Consider the following 13,414-nt stretch of genomic DNA (forward strand, 5'->3'; position numbering starts at 1 on the left):
TCGATGACTATAACCTAGGTTCTCCTCCCCACCATCCACTGACTTGCCGTATACTTGATTGTGTATTCCAAACGTTTAACAATGAAGACGACGACTACGGCGACTACGTCATTATTATTGGAATTTGTTGTATTATTTATTTATTTTTCGCCTTGATTTGTCGCTTTTTTTGTTGTTTTGGCTATACTTGTGTCATCTTTTGATTATTAGCTTTTTTAAATACTGTTGTTTTCAAATTTGATTTCTCCCTTTATGCGTTAGTAATTGTTGTTTTTTTCTTAAACATTTTTGAGACTTTAGCCCCCAAAATTGTACCCCCCAAAACTCCCAAAATATATCAAAATATGCGGGCATAACATTTTGTTACTACATATTTCTATTTGGGAGCAAGTGTTTTGTGACTTCTATGTGTCTGTTTGACCTACCTCCCCCACCCAGCACCCGCCAAACTTTTTTCTATAGATTTTTTTTGTTCTTTACTTTTCGTATTTCTTTATGTGTGCTCCCAAAGCCGGTTCTATTTTATTTTTAGCCCGCATTTTTGTTGTTGCTGTTGCTTTGTGTATTAGCTATTTGGTATTGTTGTTGCTTCTTCTTACATGAATTTCAGGTTCCCTTTTTCTTCTTTCGAGAATATCTCATTCACATTGCTGCAGTTCGTTCATCGTTGTTGCAAGTTGGCGGTGTGCGTTTGGGTGGGTGGATGCATGAATGTCGGCTGCTTTGGTTTGTTTACAATGAACCGCCAAATATTTCCCATAATCCGAAGAATACCAAAGATGTTTTAGTCTGTAGTCAAAGTTCTCTTTCATTCTGTTGCTTGCCACAGATAATAAGCATCATTTGTAGAGGGTTAGTGAACTCCATCATCATGCAACAGAAGGAGATTTTGTAATAATGGATGGGAAATATAAAATATGCAGAGGTTCAATTATGGTTTAAAATGGAATGTTAAGTAGATGGAATTATTAATATTACGAGGGGGATATAATATCCACAATTTTTTTTATTTCTCAAAAAATATTTTTTTTTAAAATTCCACGATTTTTTGATTTCTAAAAAATATTTTTTTAATAAATATACGCCTTAGTGATTCTGGAAAAAATATTTTTTAATAAATTTACGCCTTGGTGATTCTTGAAAAAAATAGTTTTTAATAAATCCACGTCTTCTTTAGTTTTGAAAAAATATTTTTTAATAAATCCACGTCTTGTAGATTCTTGAAAAAATATTTTTAAATTCAGATTGCTTTTTATATTTAAATGTTTATTTTTCTTGTTGTTGTAGATTTCGTTTATCTCTTATCAAATTAGAACAATTTCCCCCTGCTGATATTAAAAAGTGCAATGCACTTCTACACTTGATGATATCATATCAAATTCACATCTTTTGAGATAATACTGTGTTTCTAGAACCTAAATTTAAATAAAAAGAACACAAAGAATATATTTTCAATTCAATTTATTATTACAATATAATCTCTAATAACCACATTGAAGTGCAATGGTGATGCGGGGAATTTATTTGGTTAAAGTATGAGATCATATATTCGTACCAATTCACAGTTAATTATCATAGTACAAATGCATGTTTGTTGTTGGTTTTTAGAAAAAAATGATTTGTCATAATTTACAATTAAAGTGAAATATTCATGCGATGGGCGGACACTTTATTGTCATAGTGGAGGAGAAACACAATTTTCTTCTAACTTGTTGAATATTATTAAAAAATATTCTTCAAATATACTACGCCTTTGAGATCTTAAAAATGTATGCTTCAAAAAATCCTGGATTTTTTCTTCCTTGAAAAATTATTCTTAGAAAGATCGACGACCAATGTATCCTTAAAAATTATTCTTTAACAAATCCAGACTTTCCTGGTCATTGAAAATTTATTCTTTTAAAAATCCACTCATTATCGGTCCATGAAAAATATTAACATTTCCCTTTCTTTTTACAGGTATCATAATAAAATTCCTTGGTGAAGCCAATACAGAATGGTCTGAAACACGTAAAGTAACCAATAGTGAGGGACGTGATGAAGATGAGACCATCACCTTCAAGGGTCATGAAGAATATTTCCAAATCAAATATTATCTAGTTGGTGGCAAGAATAGTAAGTATACCCCACAAACAAAAGCAACTCTTTTCTAAATAGTTTAACTTTGTTTTCTTTAGGTCCCGAAATTGAATTACCAGCCGGCACTCACACTTACCCCTTCACATGTGCTTTGCCACCCACTCTACCCTCATCATTTGAGGGTGAATTTGGTCATGTTCGCTATACAATTAAAGTTACCCTTGATAGGCCCTGGAAATTCGATCAAGATATGAAAATGGCATTTACAGTTATTGCCCCAGTCGATTTGAATCTCAATCCTCGCGTCAAGGAACCCTTCAAACTGGAATTGGAAAAATCATTCTGTTGTTTCTGTTGCAAATCTGGACCGCTGTCGGTTATTACAACAGTTCCTGTTACCGGTTATGTTTCAGGACAAATTATACCCATAACCTGTGAATGTGATAATGCTAGTAATGTTAAAATTAATACCGTCAAATTTGTTTTACGTAAACGGGTAACGTTCCATACCACACAACCGCGTGCCGAAAAGAAAGAATCAAAAATAACAATTGCTGAGTTGGGTATCGGACCGGTGGAGGGTGGTGAATCGCGTACATTTAGTCAACAATTGGAAATACCACCATTGCCACCAACAAATTTGGTAAATTGTGGTATTATTGCATTGGATTATGATTTACATATTGAATGTAATGTCGGTGGACCACATCGTAATTTGACGGGAAATATACCCATTACATTGGGTACAATTCCATTGGCCTCGTTTCAACCACCAGCTCCATATACTGATGTACCGGCACAAATTTCACCTCAACAACAACTGCAACAAAATGATGATCCATCGATGGCTCCAACACAGCCGGTTAGTCCTGCTAGTCCACCTAATGGTCAGGGTGGTGCTTTGGGTTGGAATGTGGCCGATAGTGTTGGCGGGCAGATTTATCCAAATATACGTGAGTATTAAATTCAAGATATATTTTTCACAACTTTAAATATTTTCTGGACCTTGAAAAATATGCTAGGCTTTCTAGACTCCTGAAAAGGATTTATTTACAAAACTCGATGTTTTTGTGAGTCTGGAAAAAAACAAAATAAAAAATGTAGGACTTCTTGGGTCCTTGAAAAAATATTCTTTAAAAAATTCACGCATTCTTGACCCTTGAAAAAATATTCTTTAAAAAATTCACGCATTCTTGACCCTTGAAAAAATATTCTTTAAAAAATTCACGCATTCTTGACCCTTGAAAAAATATTCTTTAAAAATCCACGCCATTTAAAAAAGATTTTGGGTCCTTGAAAAAATATTCTTTAAAATTCCATGCCCTTTAAAAAAGATTTTGGGTCCTTGAAAAAATATTCTTTAAAAATCCACGCCCTTTAAAAACGATTTTGGATCCTTGAAAAAATATTCTTTAATAATCCACGCCCTTTAAAAAAGATTTTGGGTCCTTGAAAAAATATTCTTTAAAAATCCACGCCCTTTAAAAAAGATTTTGGGTCCTTGAAAAAATATTCTTTAAAAATCCACGCCCTTTAAAAAAGATTTTTGGTCCTTGAAAAAATATTCTTTAAAAATCCACGCCCTTTAAAAAAGATTTTGGGTCCTTGAAAAAATATTCTTTAAAAATCCACGCCCTAAATAAAATATTTTGGGTCCTTGAAAAAATATTCTTTAAAAATCCACGCCCTTTAAAAAAGATTTTGGGTCCTTGAAAAAATATTCTTTAAAAATCCACGCCCTTTAAAAAATATGTTGGGTCTTTGAAAAAATATTCTTTAAAAATCCAAGCCTTTAAAAAAGATTTTGGGTCCTTTAAAAAATATTCTTTAAAAATCCACGCCCTTTAAAAAAGATTTTGGGTCCATGAAAAAATATTCTTTAAAAATCCACTCCTTGTTGACCCTTTAAAAAATATTTTGGGTCCTTGAAAAAATATTCTTTAAAAATCTACGGCTTATTGACCCTGTAAAAAATATTTTGGGTCCTTAAAAAAATCCACGCCTGTTTTGGGTCCCTGAATAAATATTCCATAAAAAATCCACGCCTGTTTTGGGTCCCTGAAAAAATATTCCATAAAAAATCCACGCCTGTTTTGGTCCCTGAAAAAAGTATTTAAAAAATCCACGCCTGTTTTGGGTCCCTGAAAAAATATTCTTTAGAAAATCCACGCCTGTTTTGGGTCCCTGAAAAAATATTCTTTAAAAAATCCACGCCTTGTTGAACATTGAAACAAATATTTTTTAATCAACGGATAATTTGGGCCCTTGAAAATGTAGTCTTAAAAATCCAAAATTGGTCGTTAAAAATAGTTTTTTTTTTCAAAATTAAAAACTTTAATAATTTCCCCTTTTCTCTCATTACAGCTCCTCCCCAATTTGTGGAGACCCAATTCAAGGCTCCCACAATTACAAATCGCGATGACTCGGAACACACTCGTGTTATTGGTGGTGGTGATTTTGCACCTCGCTATCCCACCTTCCAATTTAATACCCCCACAGCGCCTCCAAAAATGTAAATCCAAGCTATTCGGAAACTACTGCCGGAGCTAATGAAAACAAATCTCTATATGGAAATTGTAAGATGCTAATGCTTGAAGGGAGGAAGGGTATCAGCAAAACGCACAATTTTCTTCATAACCAAAAGACTTTTGCAGAATCGTCAATTGTTTTGGTATACTTTATTTATTTATTTTTTTTTTTTGCAAATGATATTATTTTTTTGAAAGAGTCTCAAAATTAGCAAACGAATTTGATTACAAAATATGTAATGGAAATGGGGGAGAACTGTAACTATTCTAATATAATGTTGGCTTTGTAATTTTTAAGATTCAATTTTCAATATTTTACTACTGCCAGTAATATAAAAAAAATTCCAGCCACTCTCTAATTTTGTAATCAAATTCTTATTTTATTTTATTTTATTAATTTTTTATTTATTTAAACATATTAAAACACCGTCCTTTGAAAAATCTCTCCCTAAAAGTTTTAAATTGTGCTTTTTTAAAATATTGAAGTAAAACAAACAACAAAAAACCTAATAGAACACAAAAAAGAGTGCCTAAGAAAAAAAAGATAACAAAAAATCATGTAAAGCTTAAAAAGTTCAAGTGGAAATTCAATTTTCTTTTATATAAATTTGTGTGTGTTTAAAAAAAGGTGTCAGTTTTCCAAATCAGAAATAAAAAAATCAATTATTATTACTACTACAAAATCAGCTTCCCATTTGTAGAACAAAACAAACAAAAAAATCAACTGTTACAGTGGCAATAAATAAATTTGTTAATTTGTAAATTTATATACACTTAAATTCGATATTATTATCTTTATTAAAAATATAACTATATTTTTTCTTATGTTATTATCATTTATAAAAACAACTATATTTTCTAAACAAAAGTGTGAAAACTCAATTCAAAAAGTGAAACACACAAAAAATAAATGTCGAAAAAAACCTTTTTTTGTATAAAAAATATATGCAATTTTAAAATAGATAACTATCTGTGTTTTAATCTTATGATGGCAATGTGGAAATTGTTTGAAGGGCCTTACTAAATGGTGTAAATTTTTTAAAGAATTTAAGTTAAAGTAGTTTAGATTATCTATCTAAGAAAAGAGTAAAGTGATTGACTAAAGTGATTGTTTGACGAACTGACTGATTTAACGATTCATCAACGCCCAAACGGCTAAAGCTAGAATGTTGAAATTTTGGGTGAAGGTCACTCTTGGTCCAAAGGTGATGAAAAGGCTGTGTTTTTGAAAATTCGTACTAGAACGGTACGAAAAGTACTAAAACGTACTAAATGTGATACCATTTGTATTTGGCGAACCGGTGAAGGTAGAACTCAGAAATTTGGTTTGATGGTCGTCGATGGAGTGTAGGATAGATGTACTAAAGGATTTTTGGAAAATCGAACTATAACTATCCGAAAAGTACTAAAATGTACTTAATTTGGTACAAATTCGTAGCATTTGAATGGATAGAGCTAAAAACTTGAAATTTGGAGTGTGAATTAGAAGTAGGGTCCATTTAAGGATATGGTTTTGAAAGCGTGTACTCATGTGTACGAAAAGTACTATTTATTTATTTATTTATTTCAGTCTATGGAAGTATAAATCCTTACAGACTAGATTATTATGAGATAAAGTGTAAATCTAATAATTCTTTAAATATATCTAAAGTATAAGTAAAATCCAAACTTAATTCTATATTTATTAAATTGAATTGTTCAAGCACTCTTACAATGGGTTCATTTTGGGCATAGTTACTATTATGTGTTTTTACATGAAAATATTCAACAAATCTAAGGGGTCTTGCCGGTACTTTGAATCCAATTAACTGAAGCAAATCAGGACAATCTATATATCCACAAACCAATTTATAAAGAAAAATAATAGACATTTTAGATCTATGATCACTCAATAAATCCACATGTATAAGTTTACACCTAGATTCATAAGATGGCAGATGGTACTATAGTTGGTACAAATTCAATTTGGAGATACAAATCGAGCTGGAATTTGAAATTGAAAGTATCGTCGGAGTGTAGGATCGGGATATGAACGTAGTTTTGGAAATTTGTTACTTGTGTGTACGAAAAGTACTAAATCGTACTATAATCGGTACAGTTTGGATTTGGGTGAACCGATAGAGCGGGAACAATGAAATTTGAAGTTAGGATCACTGTAGGGGTGTGGGTTTGGCGTCAGGATTCAGTTTAAGAAAATAATACTTATGGATACTAAATGGTACTAAATTTGGTACAATTTGAATTTTAGGCGAACATGTAAAGCTAGAATCATGAAATTTGGAGTCAGGAAGTTTTAGAAATTAGTACTAATGTGTACTAACCGATAGAGTTGGAATCCTGAAACTTGGATTTAGGATCAGTGTGGGGGGAAGGAAGTTTTGGAAATTGGTAATACTGTGTACTACATTTGGTACAATTTGAATTGTGAGTGAACTGATAGAGTTTGAATCCTAAAATATGGATTTAGCATCACTGTGGGGGTGTAGGATGGGGTATATAGGAAGTGTTGAAAATTTGTACTACTGTGTACTAAATTTTGTACAGTTTGTATTGTGGGCGAACCGATAGAATTGGTATCTTGAAAAAAAATTGTGTACAATTTAAATTTTTGGTGAACCAATACAGCTGAAATCCTGAAATTTGGAGTTAGGGTTACAGTTTGGGGTGTAGGATTGGGATACGTAGAAAGTTTTGGAAATTTGTACTAATGTGTTCAAAATAGTACCAAATGTGGATTTGAGTAAACCGATAGAGCTAGAATCTTGAAATGTGAAGTTAGGATCACTGTCGGGGTATAGGATTGGGCTATGTAGAAAGTTTTGGACATTCGTACTAATGTGTACTAAATGGCACCAAATGGTGGTTAGGATCACTCGAATGGGGTATGTAGGAAGTTTTGGAAATGTCTACTAATGTGTACTAAATGGCACTAAAGTTTAGATTAAAAGCTAACCGATAGAGCTGAAATCTTGAAATTGAGTAATAAGATTTTCATTGTATTGCATGATGTAGGTAGTAATGGAAATTTGTACCTATGTGTATTAAATGGCACTAAATTTTAAACAAATGTGAACCGATAGAGTCCTGAAATTTGGAATTAAGATTGGGGTATGTGGGAAGTGTAGGAAATTCGTATTTATGATATGTTAATGTAGGTAATTATGGCAATTTATATTAATGTTTAATATTGGTTGGTATTGGGTTTTAAATACTTACCACATTCGCTAACGAAGTAGCGGGTATATGCTAGTTAAAACATAAAATTAATTCATATAAAAATGTGTACTTTTTTTTTGAAAAAAGTTAAACAAATTGAATTCATATCACACATAAGTCTAATAATTTAGTTAGAGGGTATTCATCAATTAAGTTGTTTCAATTGCAGGTTTGTTTTTGCCAATTTGTACTATAACTCCCGTATTCGTAACTTCTCCATCAGAATGTTATGGCGCTTCATTTCATCCAGTTCTTTTTCTTTAAATTTTTCCATCCAGTTCATTTTCTTTGAATTGCTCTGTATATTCGCTTTTGATACTCATTTTGGGTTTTTTGATCCTCCTCAATTTTTTTATGGATTCCAAAAGATGTTTTTGGACATCCAATTCACTTTTAATTATTTCCAATGATGTTGCGCTTGTCAAATTGTGTGTTGATTTCTTCGTCTTTTTCATCGCCGATTGACTGACTCCATTAAGATGCTCATTTGCTCATTCGCTGTGTCTCTTCATCATCGTCAAGACCAACAGAGTTTACTGCAACAACCTCTACAGACGATTTCATTTCAATAAGATTATAGATAGCTTCTTCGGTGCTTGATAATTTTTATTCCTTGTTTGGACCGCCGCCGTTCCTGTTTTCTATTTAAATTTTGTGCAGCTTTTTGCATTGCATATTTCTGTTTAGTCAGCCCAAACTTATTTTAAGTAATTTTGAGCTCATTTTCCGTTTGTTCCTAAACCGAGTAAGAGACCCTTTGCTCCCTTTATAGATTTCACGTGAAATGTCAGGATGTCAGGAAAAAGGGAGAATAAAGAAATTCCGCAAGGAATTATTTTTGGCGATTTGGCTGCTTATATTAGAATGCAAAGAGTGTCCTTTTAAATAAAAAATATTAAAGAAAATATGTTTTAAAGTACTATCAAAAGTATTTTTTTAAAGAAGATCAACATTTCGTATAAACTTTGAGAAGATTCCTATTGTTTCCAAATGGGGACATTTGAAAGTCACCCAGCCTCGTATTCATTCTGCTGGGCATAAAAATGTACGTAAATAAATCTCAGTGTTCCCATAAAGATTATATTGCTCTCCTTATCACAAGTTATATGATAATTTTAAATTCAATCAAAACATCAATTATGGAACTAATTCTTAAAATAACTACAACAGTGCGATTACTGATAACAATTAACCTATCCCACCTCAAAGTGCCTGCCCATCCTAATGTTTATTTCTCTTGCCAGAACAATGTCAGGGCAGATAAGTGTCAGTTGTAGTGTATTGTCATTAGCCAATTGATGATAACAAGTTTCGTTAAAAAGTTGTTAATAAAAAATAAACAATTTATTATATGTTTGTTTTTGTTGTTATTGCATATCAAGAGATTACAAATAATTAAATTGTTAGATTAGTTAGTTTTATTTACAGTTCGGGTTTGGAATAGTAGAAATGCTTTATGTACATAAATCGTTAATTTATTTCTATTTCTTATTATTAGTATCCTTGGGCTGAACGTGGATCATAACCTTGATGGCTCCGCCCAAACCTTTGCGTGCAGTTTCAAAAGCCTTATCCGTTTCGGTTATATCAAAGTGATGAGTTACCAAACGTTTGACATTGACACGACCGGATGCGACGAGGGCCAACGCGGCAGCGTAACTGAAAAAAGAAAAGAACATGGAATAATTAAGAAGGTCACATGAAGGTTAGGGATAATATAAAAACGTCTATAATCTGATCTGAGATTACCAATAAGCCAACCAAAATAATGACTTCCAAATCATTAAAAAAACGATGCCGTTGAAGTCATTCAAATTGATTACTTATAGATCACCCAAACAGCTGATAAAATGTTCATCCTGGTAGATGATTTTTAGAAATTATTGGATAGATTACTTACTCATTACAGTATCTGAATACCCCACGAATATCAACTTCACGAGCCAAGGCATTAATCAAAGGCACTTTCACTTCTGGGGCACCCATGCCCACAATGACACAACAGCCACCGGAACGGGTTGCCTGGAAAAAGAAGACAAAGCAAACATTTTGTAAGTCCCATCTTCCTCCTTCTCATCTCCTCTCCAAAAAACTTACAAAAATACCCAAACGTGTTGTCGACTCTGCACCACAACATTCAATTGTTTTGTCCGGTTGCACACCCATCAACTTCTCCACCTGCTTAGCCACATCTTCGGCAACATCGTCGCGTTTCATTAGCAAAGTGTGTGTTGCACCCAATTCTTTGGCCACATCTAAACGTTGTTGTACCAAATCGGTAATCATAATTTTCGATGCGCCCATTGATTGTGCCACCAGCAAGGTTACTAAACCAATTGGTCCAGCACCCAAAATCAAAACATTCGATCCTAGACCCACACCAGCACGACGACAGGCATGAACACCCACCGACAAGGGTTCAAGTAGAGCACCCTCTTCCATTGTTACATGATCGGGCAGTTTGAAACAAAAATCGGCGGCATGTTTATAGTACCGGGTCAAATTGCCATCGTAGGGTGGGGTGGCACAGAATTTCATATCGGGACACAGATTGTATTGGCCACCTTTACAAAAATTACAAATGTAGCAGGGTACACCGGGTTCGATGGCACAACGATCACCCACTTTGAGATGTTTCACCTTGGCTCCCACTTTGGCCACAACGCCAGCAGCTTCGTGACCAATAATCATTGGTTTGGTCAATATGAAATCACCAATTCGTCCATTGGCCAGATAGTGGACATCGGAACCGCAAATGCCAACACAATCCATGGCCAAGAGAACCTCTGTGGATGGGGGGAAAATAAAATTTGGATTAGCTAAAATTGTATTATTTCAAAATATGATGCCTAACTTACCATTGTCGGAAATTTCCGGAATTGGACGTTGTTCCTGTTTGAAAAAAAAAAATAATAATAAAAATTATTATTAAAACAGTTAAAAAAGGATCTAAAAGATTTTTTAAAAAATATCCAAGGCTTTGATTTTTTAAAAAAATATTTTTTCAAGGCGTAGATTATTAAAAAAAATTTTCAAGACGTCGATTTTAAAAAATATTTTTCAAGGCGTCGATATTAAAAAATATTTTTTCAATGGGTAGATTTAAAAAAAAATATTTTTTTCAAGGCGACGATTTTAAAAAATATTTTTTCAATTCGTCGATTTTAAAAGATATTTCTTCAAGGCGAAGATTTAAAAAAAATATTTCTTCAAGGCGTCGATTTAATATTTTTTCAAGGCGTCGACATTAAAAAATTTTTTTTAAGGCGTAGATTTAAAAAAAAATATTTTTTCAAGGCGTAGATTTTTAAAAAAAATATTTTTCAAGGCGTTGACCTTTAAAAAATATTTTTTCAAGGCGTAGACCTTTAAAAAATATTTTTTTAAGGCGTAGACATTTAAAAAATATTTTTAAGTCGTAGATTTAAAAAAAAAATATTTTTTTAAGGCGTAGATTTAAAAAAAAATATTTTTTAAGGCGTAGATTTAAAAAAAATATTTTTTCAAGGCGTAGATTTTTTAAAAAAATATTTTTCAAGGTGTTGACCTTTAAAAAATATTTTTTCAAGGCGTAGACCTTTAAAAAATATATTTTTAAGGCGTGGTTAAAAAAATATTTTTGAGGTGTCGATTTTTTAAAAATATTTCTCAAGGCCTTCTTTAAAAATATTTTTTCAAGTCGTAGATTTTTAATCCAAAAAATATTTTTTATTAAAATCCTTATTAAACCAAAATCATCAAATCTAATCTCTTTCTCTCTCGCCCTTCTTCGACTTTTAATCCTCTCAGCCAATTTAATGCAGTGCAGCGGTGCGTATGAAGCATGTCAACACTTATACGCCATTCAGAACCATTTCAACTTTAACAATTTCCCTTTCTATAATGAAATTGAAATGTTAAAATCCCTTTCTCTCTCTCGCCCTTCTTGTGCCGACCTTTCAATCTTCTCAGTCAATTTAAAGCTGTGCAGCGGTGCGTATGAAACATGTCAACACTTATACGCCGTGCGGAATCATTTCAATTTTACAATTTCCCTTTCTATAATGAAATTGAAATGTTAAAATATACGAATTTGTTCTTTATAGGGTTAAGATATTAATTGTTGTGCCAACAATTTTGTTTTCAGATTTTTTTTCGCAAATTTATTTCTCAACGCTAAGATGACACACCTTCAAGTGAAAGCACGTGAAATTCGCTTGCCAATGTAATTATTTTTAATTAGATATAGTACGCGAAGCCGGTCAGTCGGACGTAATTGTTGTTAGAAAATCGAAAGAAAAATAAACAAGATATATTTTGCCAAGCCCCTTTACAGAAATTCTATTAATGTGTCCCGCTCATGAGAAGATTCACTTTCAAGAAATTCAAATGGTTCAATGGGGATCCATATTATAGGGAAATATATCTTTAAATAACTTATTTTAATGTAAGACCTCCATCCGACCAGCAGAAAAAATTTCATTTTTAATAGTATCGATTGATTGCATCGAAGCTATTTGATCGATCTTTCTGTGGACAGATACATGACAAAATTTCCCTTTATCGTGATAAATGTTGTGGTGGGTAATGAAAATTATGTCGGGAATTTAAGTCTTTTCGATATAAATGGTTCATCTTAGAAGGTATCGGAAGTTTATAGGTCAGAAAAAATAAATCGCTCCAGTCAGGGTCTCTTGTGCTACCTACAGTAAACATTTTAGAAAGATACGGGATCAAACCTTAGAGTCTTAAGTTTCTTCCTTTAAAAAATCGGGTTTTGTCACTTTAAGACAGAGTCCATTACCGTCTAAGCGACAGATTCTTATACGAATTTACAGCGATGTTTTCGACGATCGGACATTTTTACTTTCTTCTAATATCCCCATCCCGGCTATGCGACAGAATATCCATTAAAATATAATAAAAGACTTCGTGGGCGGTTGGTCCTCAGCTGCGAAATTATGATGAACTTATGAAAATGTCTGGTCACTTGTGACCAAATGTTCATTTTCAACCGAGCTAGTCATACGCCTAAAATCCTGGTGAAGCACTCAGACCGGCAACATATTAAATATGGAATATATTCTTCTCTTTTACTTCATTTTATTTATAAAAATAGCTGCATTCACTTTGTCAAATCAATTTCATTTTTATTGCGTTGCTTAAATTTAGACGCACTTTTTTAATTTCGCCCACCGGTGTCAGCCAAGTGTTTTCAAAAACAAATTCACTTTCTCTCTCTCTTTTTTATACACTCTTCCTTTGATGCTACCATACTCACCAATCGCATATCTTCAATTCCATATAGAACAGCTGTTAAATTATCCTTTGCCATTTTGTTGTTTGGTGTTCCTTTTTTAATAAAAAAAAAAACTATAAAATTTTGGAAACTACTTAAGCGCACCGAACCGAACCGTATTCGACGTCTGTTAAAAAACAACTGAATTAATATTTAGAATTGTTTTGCTTTCTAGTAGTTGATTCTTTAGGCTTTTGTTTTGATTTGTTATATTTTTTGTTTGTTTGGCTGTTTTTCCATTATGCAATTTTCGCAACAATAAATATGAATATTCTCGTGAGAGAACATTTGGGGGTGCCGGTTATGCGACAAG

The 13,414-nt window shown here is 32.6% G+C and overlaps 2 protein-coding genes across 2 annotated transcripts; one reads left to right on the forward strand and one right to left on the reverse strand.

The window, feature by feature from the left end:
• Positions 1-1,946: 1,946 nt before the first annotated feature.
• LOC133322459 (arrestin domain-containing protein 17-like) lies at positions 1,947-4,609 on the forward strand (the record flags this gene model as incomplete). Its single annotated transcript, XM_061531454.1, has 3 exons — positions 1,947-2,115; positions 2,178-3,032; positions 4,444-4,609. Coding segments are annotated over 3 exons (1,176 nt in total), but the record flags the coding sequence as incomplete, so codon positions are not given.
• A 4,691-nt stretch (positions 4,610-9,300) lies between these two features.
• Positions 9,301-13,161, reverse strand: LOC133322458 (sorbitol dehydrogenase-like). The gene is made up of 5 exons (XM_061531453.1): positions 13,084-13,161; positions 10,682-10,715; positions 9,921-10,609; positions 9,724-9,845; positions 9,301-9,482 (listed from the first exon to the last, which is right to left on the reverse strand). The coding sequence occupies exons 1-5, from the start codon at positions 13,135-13,137 to the stop codon at positions 9,305-9,307; spliced, it is 1,077 nt and encodes a 358-aa protein (XP_061387437.1). The 5' UTR covers positions 13,138-13,161; the 3' UTR covers positions 9,301-9,304.
• Between the last annotated feature and the right edge of the window lie 253 nt (positions 13,162-13,414).

The sequence above is a fragment of the Musca vetustissima genome, unplaced genomic scaffold (assembly GCF_032173495.1).
Source record: "Musca vetustissima isolate MV318-11 ecotype Yass unplaced genomic scaffold, APGP_CSIRO_Mvet_v1 utg196592, whole genome shotgun sequence".
Lineage (NCBI taxonomy): Eukaryota > Metazoa > Arthropoda > Insecta > Diptera > Muscidae > Musca > Musca vetustissima.